The 13299-nt window shown below is 38.9% G+C and overlaps 1 protein-coding gene across 1 annotated transcript in view; it reads left to right on the forward strand.

Annotated features, from left to right (window-relative positions):
* The first annotated feature begins 437 nt into the window (after window positions 1–437).
* CRB1 (crumbs cell polarity complex component 1) overlaps window positions 438–13299 on the forward strand; it is a 214567-nt gene continuing 201705 nt past the window's right edge. The window contains exon 1 of the mRNA XM_089311962.1: window positions 438–495. Coding sequence (XP_089168088.1) covers window positions 438–495 — 58 coding nt within the window. The remainder of the gene's footprint in view (window positions 496–13299) is intronic.

The raw sequence follows: 13299 nt of genomic DNA on the forward strand, positions 1-13299 counted from the left end.
GGAGTCAGGAGTTTCATGTGGGTCTCCCATGTGAGTGCAGGGGCCCAAGGAGTTGGGCCATCCTCGGTTGCTTTCCCAGTTGCATTATCAGGGAGCTAGATCAGAAGTGGAGCAGCCTGGATATGAACTGGCACCCATATGGGATGTGTGTGTCACAGGGGTGGCTTTACCATGCCAGCCCCTAGTTTTCAGGCTTCAAATAGGCTACTGAGTGTGTTCTACATACCACAGATTGCACTCTGCCCAGCCCACCCCACCCTAGTTGCCTGTAATCCTTATTATCCTGCTTATCCTGTTTTATCCCTCATAACATACCTAGAATTACCCTTCTTAAATTTAAACCGCTAATCCGATATCACTCCTGTACTAGTCGAGTTCTCCAGAGAAAAAGAGCCAGTTGGAGACTGCATATGTTATGGGAATTGGCTTATGTGAGTATGGAGGAGAAGCGCCATGATGTGACTGTAGCAAGCCGGAGTACCCAGAGAGCAAGTGGTATAATTCAGATCAAACTAAATGGCCCAAGAACCAGGAGCTCTGATGAGCAAGAGTGACAGAAGATGGGTGTTTCCACTCAGAGTGACTTTGTCTTTCTGTTCTTTGTGAGTTCTCGGTGGATGCCCACCCAAATTACCGAGAACAATCTTCCTTGTTCAGTCTATTGATTCAAACACTGTTCTCTTCCTGGGAGCCCAGCTCTGCTCCTGATTTCAGCTTCCTGCTAATGTACACTCTGGAAGACTGGCAGGTAGTGGCTCAGGTAGTTGGGTCCCCACCTGTTATGTGAAAGACCTAGATTGAGTTCCCAGCCCTGGTGTTGGCCTGGTACAGCCCAAGCCACTGCAGATATTTCAAGATCTCTCTCTCTCTTTCTCTCTAACAAAATGAAAATAAATAAATAAGAATCTAAAACTGATTTATGGATATTGGTAGTGGTCCTGTTTCTAATTAATATAAATTCCTACTCAGAAATTAAAGTGTCTAAGGCCTTTTTACTCTCTCTGCTCATTCAATTATCACCACCACAGAAAAGCAGAAACAGGAACACAATCATTCCTGGTCTAAAGCCTTTAGTTCCCTATAGTATTTTATCCCCATTTTTTGCTATAAATAATGATTGCATAGAATTTGTGTGAACATTCCTCCTGACAAAGTAGGACAAAACAGTACAAAGGCATCCATGGGCTGTTCTGCTCTTGGAAGAGCCTGAGTTGATGTCCCAGGTGAATAATCACAAGGTACAAAAGCTTGCTGAATTTCTGGGAAGCTTTTTATCAAATGCACGTGCTGGTCTCTCTTCCCATGAACTACATTTGTATCTATAAATAAATGTATCTAGCCTCTCTGTGGAACAGGAGAAGATATATGAAACTGGGAGGCTGAAGAGGGTAGCGTGTAGTTTGAATCAATCACTGACCAAAGACCTCTCACACCAGCACCCCTGGAACATTTGGAGGTCTGAGGACATTTCTGTACCAGGTGCTTATTACTCAAAAAAAAAAAAAAAAAAAAAAACCTTTTCAAGATCTAGCTTTATCTCACTGGGTTTACTTGTAAGTGGCAATAAAAACTATCAGCACACATCACTCTTAGTATTTCTTTAGGACCTTGATAGCTTTTGTCAATTGAAACACTACCTCAAAACTTCTAACCCACTAAGAAAAAACTCTGAAGAATTTTAGAGCAAATTTTTATTTACCAAATGATTCTTTGCTTTGCCATTTCGGGGGTGAACTAACGGAAAGGAAGACCTTTCTCTCTGTATCTCTCTCTCTCTGTCTCTCTCTCTCTCTCTCTGTCTAAATCTGCCTGTCAGAAAAAAAGAACACATATTTCCTTTAAACTTTTACATAACTCAGCAACATACATACATTTTTAACATTTCCAATAATCTTGTGGAGAAACTTTTTTCAACAGGGACAAATTGTTTTACACTCCTCAATGTACAATGATTTGTCTAATTGGATTTTGTTGTTTAAATTTAAAAGCCTGTTGAAGATACTCAACCCTATTATGAGTTCTTAATTACATTTTTTTTCCTTAGAAATATAATGAGCATTTCCTTGTTTTCATTGTCTGTATCCGTTCCTGCACTTGATAGCAGTGTCCTAAATTCTCTGGGGAGCTGTCACTTTTCCATGTGGCATAGTTTTGTACTACTTCACTGCAAATACAGGCAGGTCACTCTGATTCTCCCTGCACTTCAACAGAAAAATAGGAAAAACCGTAAGAATTCACCAATTTGAGTTTGGATTGTCCTGATGAAATTATGAATGATTCTTTTTGTCTTGACTGTGCACCACCATGGTTGCATTCTGTTTAAACCTGTTACCTTCTCGTCTGTTCTATCCTTAAGTGTTCTTCGTTTCTTAAGGTGACATGCCACTTTTAATGTAAGAACTCTAAATGCTTAGATATAAATTTAGCCAAGGGAAATATTTTTCAAGAGTCAAAATCTTTCAACTGTGCACATTCTGGTTGGAAATGAGTGTTAATAATTGAAACAAGGATCCTGCAACTGAATGTATCTGATTACTGGCAAATGGGGCCAGTTTTGCAGAAACGAGGGCTCTTCTCCTCTTCTTTCTGTCAATCAACGGCCTAACTCTGGCTTGCTCAGCTACAGTCATTAAGCAACTTCAAACCAGAGGCTCACTGTTATAGAACTGCTGGCACTTCTATTCAATGGTAAAAACTGGGAATTTGAATATTGCTCTAGATTCTTGTTCACTTTAATTCCTGTTGTTTTTTCTTTTCTTTTTTTTTAAGCAAATTTGATCTTTTGTGCACCTGGGCTTGCTGATTTTTCTTCCCCTTCTGGGCCAGGGTCTAGTTCAGCAGCCTGGAGTTCCCTAAGAATATCATGATTATGTCATTATTCTCTTCATTGTGATATACACCCAGTGCCTTGCAATATGACTAGCTGAAGTTCTCTTATTTTTTATTTTTCTATTTTTATTGATTTGAAGGGTAGAGTGACAGAAAGGGAGAGGAAGAAGGAGAGGGAGAGGGAATGAGAGAGAGAGGTGTCTTCCATTCACTAGTTCACTTCCCATATGACTGCAACAGCCAGGAATGGGCCAGGCCAAAGCCAGAAGCCTGGAGCTTCTTCCCGGTCTCCCATGTGGGTGCAGGGTCCTGAGCACTCGGGCCATGCTCTGCTGCTTTCTCTTGTGTGTCAGCAGGAAGCTGAATCTGAAGTGGAGCAGCAGGGGCTCAAGCTGGCACCCATTTGGGATGCCTACATTGCAAACAGCAGATTAACCCACTATGCCCCAGCTGAAGTTCTCTTCTAAATGGACCAACTTGGAATCTCTAGACTCCAGGCATTTTTTATTCCTTATTTAGCACTACCACCACAGGATACCAAGTACCATATAATTTGACAAAAACATATGCTCTGCTGTGTATTTTATTTGTCCATCCCCTATGTTTCTGCAGATGCTTTTCATAGCAAAATCTTCTTATGTGTGTAACAATAAACTTAAAATTTCATCCTTTAAAATTTTCACATGCCTAGCATCGAGACTTGAAATAACTTCATATTTCTTTGATTCTACTGTTTTCATTAAATATCCCAGTTGGCGAAACTCAAATCCCGGGAATCATCCTGGATCCTTTCCCTCCCACAGTCTTCACTTTGAGTCAATAGCTGAGTCATCACAGAATTTCACGAGCTGATCCCTCTTTTTGAAAGTCTCCAGAACCCCAATGCAGGCTCTTGCATCTCTAACTGGAAAACTGTGTTACCCTCCTAACTTGATTCTGCTTCCAACTGCTTTCTTTCAAAGCTGTCTTCTTCATGGAAGAATGATCATCAATTTATATACCTTGTTTGACTTTCTGTTTAAAATTTGAATGGTCTTGGGAATTGCTGAAGCAGGTTGGCTGCATCAGAATTCCCTGGGAATATTTAAAATGCAGATTCCTGGTCCTACCCCAGAGATCCTAATTCAAAATTGCCACGTTTGGAACTTCTCTACCTGATTGTGTTCAAATTGCTTACCTTGCCTCTTCATGACTTGTTCACTGTTTTCCTGCTGAGCTTCATTTCTTATCATTCACTAATGTTCAATCTACGTACAGATTATCTATATGTAGATCCCTGTACTCATGATAACATCTCCCATACTTGCCTTATGGAATTCTCTTGGCCTAGACTCTAGAACATCCCCATTTCTCCTTTGATGTAGCATAGCTGAATAGGAAGTAGAAACTTAGTAAGTGTATGATAAATTGTTAACATTAACTAACTGAAATCAATATCTCTTTAATTCATTAACACATAAAAGCCAGTATGTTTTCACTTCTTGTTTTCATGTTAGGTTACTAAAATAGTGAATCAACATTTTAAAGAAAAGTCAAAATTATGGGAAATATCCATAGCACCATTATCATGTAGCAAATGGTTCCATGCTGAACTCTTAAGGGTATTTAGTTTCAATAAACTCTTCTATCCTGAAATTTCTTGGTATATAAACACAGAACATTTACTATCATACATTTATGCTTAAAAGAATGAGAAATCAAGAGGGCACAACCTTTCAAGTTTTCAGATACCCAAAGAAAAATGGAGAGACCAATACTTGATGCCTCGCTCTGTTTTCAAAACAAAACAACCACTGTCAACATCTCAAGCATTGGAGCTGGAGGAGATGGGGCAGATTTAATATTGTTTCAGTCTGATGTTGCATAAGTACCTAGTACTGACTTGGATTGTTTTAAAAATAGAGATCATGATAACAACTCTTTAACTTACTGCAGAACAATGCAAGGAGAGTGAGGAAGTATCAGCTATTTTCTATCTAGGTCATTCTTATTAGTGTTAAATGTCCTATAATACCATATATAAAATGTGTACAAATGGAACACCTTAAAAATTCATGGAAATTCATATTATGAAAAATGTGTGGATATATTTAAAATTTTTTTCATGAAAATAGACACATTTAAATCCATTTTTTTGGTGAACTGTTTGAAGTACTCTTATAGTTGTATGATCATCCTGATAATGTGTATATTCTCTCTCTCTCTTCTCTCCTACCTATTGCATTATAGTTATCCCCAACTTTTAGTCTCTTTTATAAGATTCTTTACATTTTCCCACTTAAAGCCCTTTCCGCTTTTATTTTCTCTTTAACACAAAAGAAAATTTCCTGTCAGGATCATCAGTGACTTCCTTGTCTCCAAAATAACAGTCAGTGCTCAGTTGTCATCTCACTTGACTTGTCAGTAGTAGATGACCCAGTTAATCACTCAGTTCCTAGAGACATATTTTATTCTCTTTCTGTTCATTGGTTGATTCATCTCAGTGTTGTTCTTCCAGATGTACTGACCTAGTAACCTAGGTGGGATGCAGGTTAATCCTTGCTGTTCATTTTTTTGTTTTTTGTTTTTTTTACTACTCTTACCCCATAAGTGTTGTCATCTCTCCATATAGCTTTAGATACCATCATTATACACATTTTTTTAAACTTTTATTTAATGAATATAAATTTCCAAAGTACGGCTTATGGATTACAATGGCTTCCCCCCCATACCGTCCCTCCCACCCACAACCCTCCCCTTTCCCACTCCCTCTCCCCTTCCATTCACATCAAGATTCATTTTCGATTCTCTTAATATACAGAAGATCAGCTTAGTATACATTAAGTAAAGATTTCAGCAGTTTGCTCCCACACAGAAACATAAAGTGAAAAATAATAGATGATTTTTTAAATGATGATGAAATCAGATCAGACCTATTGTCATGTTTAATCCCAGTGAGAGTCAAGTTGGGAATTGATAATTTCTTTTTTTTTTTTTTTACAGAAGATCAGTTTAGTATACATTAAGTAAAGATTTCAACAGTTTGCACCCCCATAGAAACACAAAGTGAAATATACTGTTTGAGTACTCGTTATAGCATTAAATCTCAATGTACAGCACATTAAGGACAGAGATCCTACATGAGGAGTAAGTGCACAGTGACTCCTGTTGTTGACTTTACAAATTGACACTCCTGTTTATGGCATCAGTAATCTCCCTATGCACCAGTCATGAGTTTCCAAGGCTATGGAAGCCCCTTGAGTTCTCCGACTCTTATCTTGTTTAGACAAGGTCATAGTCAAAGTGGAGGTTCTCTCCTCCCTTCAGAGAAAGGTACCTCCTTCTTTGAAGACCTGTTCTTTCCACTGGGATCTCACTCACAGAGATCTTTCATTTAGGGTTTGTTTTTTTGTTTTTTTTTTTTTTTTGCCAGAGTGTCTTGGCTTTCCATGCCTGAAATACTCTCATGGGCTTTTCAGCCAGATCCGAATGGCTTTAGGGCTGATTCTGAGGCCAGAGTGCTGTTTAGGACATCTGCCATTCTATGAGTCTGCTGAGTATCTTGCTTCCCATGTTGGATCACTCTCCCCTTTATTTATTCTATCGGTTAGTATTAGCAGGTACTAGACTTGTTTATGTGCTCCCTTTGACTCTTAGTCCTTTCATTTTGATCAATTGTGAACTGAAATTGATCACTTGGACTAGTGAGATGGCATTGGTACATGCCACCTTGATGGGATTGAATTGGAATCCCCTGGTATGTTTCTAACTCTACCATTTGGGGCAAGTCAGCTTGAGCATGTCCCAAATTGTACATCTCTTCCCTCTCTTATTCCCACTCTTATGTTTAACAGGGATCACATTTCAGTTAATTTTCAACACTTAAGAATAACTGTGTATTAATTACAGAATTAAACCAGTCATATTAAGTAGAACAGACAAAAAACTACTAAGAGGGATAATGTATTAAGTTGTTCATTAACAGTCAGGGCTATGCTGATCAAGTCACCATTTCTCATAGTGTCCATTTCACTTCAACAGGTTTCCTTTTTGGTGTTCAGTCAGTTGTCACTGATCAGGGAGAACATATGGTATTTGTCCCTTTGGGACTGGCTTATTTCACTCAGCATGATGTGTTCCAGATTCCTCCATTTTGTTGCAAATGACTGGATTTCGTTGTTTCTTACTGTGGTATAGTATTCTAAAGAATACATATCCCATAATTTCTTTATCCAGTCTACTGTTGATGGGCATTTAGGTTGGTTCCAGGTCTTGGCTATTGTGAATTGTGCTGCAATAAACATTAGGGTGCAGACCGCTTTTTTGTTTGCCAATTTAAATTCCTTTGGGTAAATTCCAAGGAGTGGGATGGCTGGGTCGAATGGTAGGGTTATATTCAGGTTTCTGAGGAATCTCCAGACTGACTTCCATAGTGGCTTGACCAGTTTGCATTCCCACCAACAGTGGGTTAGTGTCCCTTTTTCCCCACATCCTCGCCAGCATCTGTTGTTGGTAGATTTCTATATGTGAGCCATTCTAACCGGGGTGAGGTGAAACCTCATTGTGGTTTTGATTTGCATTTCCCTGATTGCTAATGACCTTGAACATTTTTTCATGTGCCTGTTGGCCATTTGGATTTCCTCTTTGAAAAATGTCTATTGAGGTCCTTGGCCCATCTCTTAAGTGGGTTGTTGGTTTGGTTTTTGTGGAGTTTCTTGATCTCTTTGTAGATTCTGGTTATTAACCCTTTATCTGTTGCATAGTTTGCAAATATTTTTTCTCATTCTGTCGGTTGTCTCTTCACTCTCCTGACTGTTTCTTTTGCAGTACAGAAACTTCTAAATTTGATGCAATCCCAATAGTTGATTTTGGCTTTGACTGCCTGTGCCTCCCGGGTCTTTTCCAGAAACTCTTTGCCTGTGCCAATATCTTGAAGGGTTTCTCCAATGTTCTCTAATAACTTGATGGTGTCAGGTCATAGATTTAGGTCTTTAATCCACGTTGAGTGGATTTTTGTGTAAGGGGTAAGGTAGGGGTCTTGCTGCATGCTTCTGCATGTGGAAATCCAGTTTTCCCAGCACCATTTATTGAATAGACTGTCCTTGCTCCAGGAATTTGTTTTAGATCCTTGATCAAATATAAGTTGGCTGTAGATGTTTGGGTTGAAATTTCTGGTGTTTCTATTCTGTTCCATTGGTCTATCCATCTGATTCTGTACCAGTACCATGCTGTTTTGATTACAACTGCCCTGTAGTATGTCTTGAAATCTGGTATTGAGATGCCTCCGGTTTTGTTTTTGTTGGACAAGATTGCTTTAGCTATTCGAGGTCTCTTGTGCCTCCATATGAATTTCAGCATCATTTTTTCTAGATCTGAGAAGAATGTCTTTGGTATCCTGATTGGAATTGCATTGAATCTATAAATTGCTTTTGGGAGAATGGACATTTTGATGATGTTGATTCTTCCAATCCATGAGCATGGAAGATTTTTCCATTTTTTGGTATCCTCTTCTATTTCTTTCTTTAAGATTTTGTAATTCTCATCGTAGAGATCTTTAACGTCCTTGGTTAAGTTTATTCCAAGGTATTTGATTGTTTTGTAGCTATTGTGAATGGGATTGATCTTAGCAGTTCTTTCTCAGTCGTGACATTGCTTGTGTATACAAAGGCTGTTGATTTTTGTGCATTGATTTTATATCCTGCCACTTTGCCAAACTGTTCTATGAGTTCCAATAGTCTCTTAGTAGAGTTCTTTGGATCCTCTAAGTAAAGAATCATATCGTCTGCAAAGAGGGATAGTTTGACTTCTTCCTTCTCAATTTGTATTCCTTTAATTTGTTTTTCTTGTCTGATGGCTCTGGATAAAACTTCCAGAACTATGTTAAATAGAAGTGGTGAGAGTGGGCATCCCTGTCTGGTGCCAGATCTCAGTGGAAATGCTTCCAACTTTTCCCCATTCAATAGGATGCTGGCCATGGGTTTTTCATAAATTGCTTTGATTATATTGAGGAATGTTCCTTCTATACCCAATTTGCTTAGAGTTTTCATCATGAAAGGGTGTTGAATCTTATCGAATGCTTTCTCTGCATCAATTGAGATAATCATATGGTTTTTCTTCTGCAGTCTGTTAATGTGGTGAATCACATTGATTGATTTGCGAATGTTGAACCATCCCTGCATACCAGGGATGAATCCCACTTGGTCTGGGTGGATGATTTTTCTGATGTGTTGTTGTATTCTATTGGCGAGAATTTTATTGAGGATTTTTGCGTCTATGTTCATCAGGGATATTGGTCTATAATTTTCTTTCAGTGCTGCATCTTTCTCTGGCTTAGGGATTAAGGTGATGCTGGCTTCATAGAAAGAATTTGGGAGGATTCCCTCTTTTTCGATTCTTCTGAATAGTTTGAGAAGAATTGGAGTTAGTTCTTCTTTAAATGTCTGGTAGAATTCAGCAGTGAATCCATCTGGTCCTGGGCTTTTCTTTGTTGGGAGGGCCTTTATTACTGTTTCAATTTCTGTCTCAGTTATGGGTCTATTTAGGTTTTCTATGTCTTCATGGTTCAATTTAGGTAGGTTGCATGTGTCCAGTAATCTATCCATTTCTGATAGATTTTCCTGTTTGCTGGCATACAGGTCCTTGTAGTAATTTCTGATGATTCTTTTTATTTCTGTGGTGTATGTTGTTACGTTTCCTTTTTCATCTCTGATTTTATTGATTTGGGTCTTTTCTTTTTTTAGTTAGTTGGGCCAATGGGGTGTCAATTTTGTTTATTTTTTCAAAAAACCAGCTCCTCGTTTGGCTGATTTTTTGTAGTGTTTTTTTTGGATTCAATCCTGTTAATTTCTTCTCTGGTTTTAATTATTTCTCTTCTCCTACTAGATTTGGGTTTGGTTTGCTGCACTTTTTCTAGGTCCTTGAGATGCGCTGAAAGCTCATTTATTTGGTACCTTTCCAATTTCTTGATATAGGCACCTATTGCTATAAATTTGCCTCTCAATACTGCTTTTGCTGTATCCCATAAGTTTTGATATGTTGTGTTGTTATCCTCATTTACTTCCAGAAAGTTTTTGATTTCTCTTTTGATTTCTTGAATGACCCAGTGTTCATTCAGGAGCATGTTGTTCAGTCTCCATGTGTTTGCATACTTTCTAGGGTTTCCTGAGTTGCTAATTTCCAGCTTCATCCCGCTGTGGTCTGAGAAGCTGCATGGTATGATTCTAATTCTTTTAAATTTGCTGAGACTTGCTTTATGGCCTAGTATGTGATCAATCCTAGAGAAGATTCCATGCACTGCTGAGAAGAATGTGAAGTCTGTAGATGTAGGGTTGAAAGTTCTGTAGATATCTGTTAGATCCATTTGGGCAATAGTGTCGATTAAATCTGCGTTTCCTGTTGATCTTCTGTTCGGATGATCTGTCTGAGAGTGGAGTATTGAAGTCCCCCAGTACTATTGTATTGGAATCTAAATCTCCCTTTAAGTCCCTTAACATATCTTTTAAATAGACCAGTGCCCTGTAATTAGGTGCATATACATTTATAATAGTTACATCTTCCTATTGAATTGAACCCTTAATCATTATATAGTGTCCCTCTTTGTCTCTCTTAACAGTTTTTGTATTAAAGTTTATTTTGTCTGATATTAATATGGCTACACCTGCTTTTTTTTGGTTTCTGTTGGCATGGAATATCTTTTTCCAACCTTTCACTTTCAGTCTGCATGCATCTTTGTTAGAGAGATATGTTTCTTGTAGGCAACAAATAGTTGGGTTGTGTTCTTTGAGCCAATCAGCCAATCGGTGTCTTTTAACTGAAGAATTAAGACCATTAATATTTAATGTGACTATTGATACGTAGTGACTTTGCCCTGCCATTTTCCCGAGATATTTTCTAGTATATGCTTTGAGCTTCCCATGCTCTTTTACTGGTAGGTTTTCTTCCTTTCCCTTCTTTCATATTGATGGCCGTGTTTCTGTGTTTCTGAGTGTAGCACATCTTTAAGTATCTTTTGCAGGGCCGGACGAGTGGCCACAAAGTCTTTCAATTTCTGTTTGCTATGAAAGGTCTTTATTTCACCTTCATTCACAAATGAGAGCTTGGCAGGATATAATATTCTGGGCTGGCAGTTGTTCTCTCTTAGCACCTGTGCTATGTCTCGCCATTCCCTCCTAGCCTGTAGTGTTTCTGATGAGAAGTCTGCTGTGAGTCTAATTGGAGATCCTCTGAGAGTAATCTGACGTTTCTCTCTTGCACATTTTAGGATCTTTTCTTTATGTTTCACTGTGGTAAGTTTAATTACCACGTGTCGTGGTGAGGATCTCTTTTGGTCATGTTTATTTGGGGGTTCTATGAGCTTCCTGTACTAGGATGTCTTTGTCCTTCTCCAAACCTGGAAAGTTCTCTGCTAGTATCTCACTAAAAAGGCCTTCCAATCCTTTCTCTTCATGCCTTCAGGAACTCCTAGAACTCGAATGTTGGTTTTTTTAATAGTATCCTATAGATTCCCAACAATATTTTTTAGATTTCTAATTTCCTCTTCTTTTCTTTGGTTTGACTGTCTGTTTTCCTGTGCTCTATCTTCTAAGTCTGATATTCTTTCTTCTGCTTCACCCTTTCTGTTTTTAAGGCTTTCTAATGTGTTTGTTATTTGATCTATTGAGCTCTTCATTTCATTTTGATTTCTCTTCACTATCACACTTTCCTGTTCTACTAGTTTCTGCGTTTCATTTTGATTCTTCCTTAAAATTTCATTTTCACGAGAGAGATTTTCAATCCTGTCCAATAAGGATTTCTGTAGTTCAAGGATTTGCTTTTGAAAACTTCTAAATGTTCTTATCATAAATTTTTTGAAATCCGTATCTTGCATTTCTTCTATCTCATCATCTTCATAATCTTGGCTTGGGGTGTTTTGTTTATTTGGAGGCATCATAGTGTCATCGTTGATCTTGTTCCCTCGATTTCTGTGTTTGTTGCTTGGCATTGTTAATTCTTCTTTTGTCACTGCGCGTTTTTTTTTTTTAATTTTTTTTTTATTTCATTCCAAGTCTGTGTTAAGTGGACTGCCTGCTGTTGGAGGAGCCTTGGAGGCTTGAGATGGGTGTGGCCTGAGAGCTCTGCTTGGTTCTTCCGGTTTACGGGTGTGCAAAGGTGACACCCTCAGGTTATGCGTGGTGAATCTCTCTCTCTCTATTTATTTATTTATTTATTTATTTATTTTACTCAGGGGGTAAGTAATACCGCACGGCATGGCTGTGCAGAATTGATGGTATTTAGCTTCCGATCTCTGGCTTCTACCCAAAAAGTCTGTGCAGGCTCTGTTTCTCCTCTGGACTCCCACTGGGTTGCCTAGGCTACTGAATTGTAGCTCTCCCCTGTTGTTATGTAAATCCAGAGAGGGGGCCTGCTCTTTGTCTCTTGCAAACTCTTGCAAACTCTTGCAAACTCTTGCAAGCCTTGCAGCCTTGCAACCTTTGCAAGGTTGGTGGAGAGAGAAACCCCCCCACCTTTTTTTCCTTCTCTCCGGTAGTGAGTCTGGTGCACTTTCCCACTCCCCTCTAGATTCTGACCGCCATTTCCCCGCCAATGTCTCGGGTTATTGGGCTCACCTCCCCTTCCAGCACCGATGTGTGGACTCGGAGCCCTGGGCGTCCCAACTCTCCCCGCTGGTGTCTGTGTGACATGCACTCCCCTTCCTGCACTGGCGCGCAGACCCTGCGGCTCCCGCGGCTCGGCTTCCGCGTGGTGGGCGACCTTGTTCTCCCAGTAGGTCCTCCAAGTCACAGCCACTAGATCCAGAAGAGTTTCTTCTGCAGTTTTTTCCTGGTCCTTTTTCTGAGGCTACTGTAACTCCACTTTTATTAAACTAAATTTTCCCGGACTATCGGTGTGCTCCCTCACTATTCCGCCATCTTGGCTCCGCCCCCTCATTATACACATTTATATATCTAACCCAGTATTTTATCATAAGGTCCTGACTAATATATGCAACTATTTATTTGACATATCTACTTGTTTATTTAATAGGCTACCAAAAACTTAACATGTAAATTTATAATCTTGCATTTTTTGATAGCCAGTGAAGGGTACCAAATAGAAGAAGCTATATGTAATGAAGTTCTAACCATTTTGAAGAAACTGTTAATATGTAATTTTTTTTACTTTGAGCAAGAGCTTGCCTTGTTTTTACTTTCAGGGTTAAGACCCCAATATAGCTCCATTATCATGAGTCTTGTTAGGGCAGATATTCCCATGTGATACATCTGATATCCTCATGATTGCAAATTTCTAGCTTGATGCTTAGTGTTAAGCTGTGTGAACTCACCCTTAGGCAGGTTATCTTCCATGTGTGAATAATGATTCCTATTAGTCTTATCTCAGTGTCCCCTTGATTTATCTACTCATAAACCAATATTTCCTTTTTTATTTTTGTGAAATTGAACTGAATCTGGCCTAAAACTGTCTCTTACTTAGCAAACTGCAATTTAAGTATGT

The sequence above is a fragment of the Oryctolagus cuniculus genome, chromosome 13 (genome assembly GCF_051225735.1).
Source record: "Oryctolagus cuniculus isolate XC-2025 breed Fujian yellow rabbit chromosome 13, ASM5122573v1, whole genome shotgun sequence".
Classification (NCBI taxonomy): Eukaryota; Metazoa; Chordata; class Mammalia; order Lagomorpha; family Leporidae; genus Oryctolagus; species Oryctolagus cuniculus.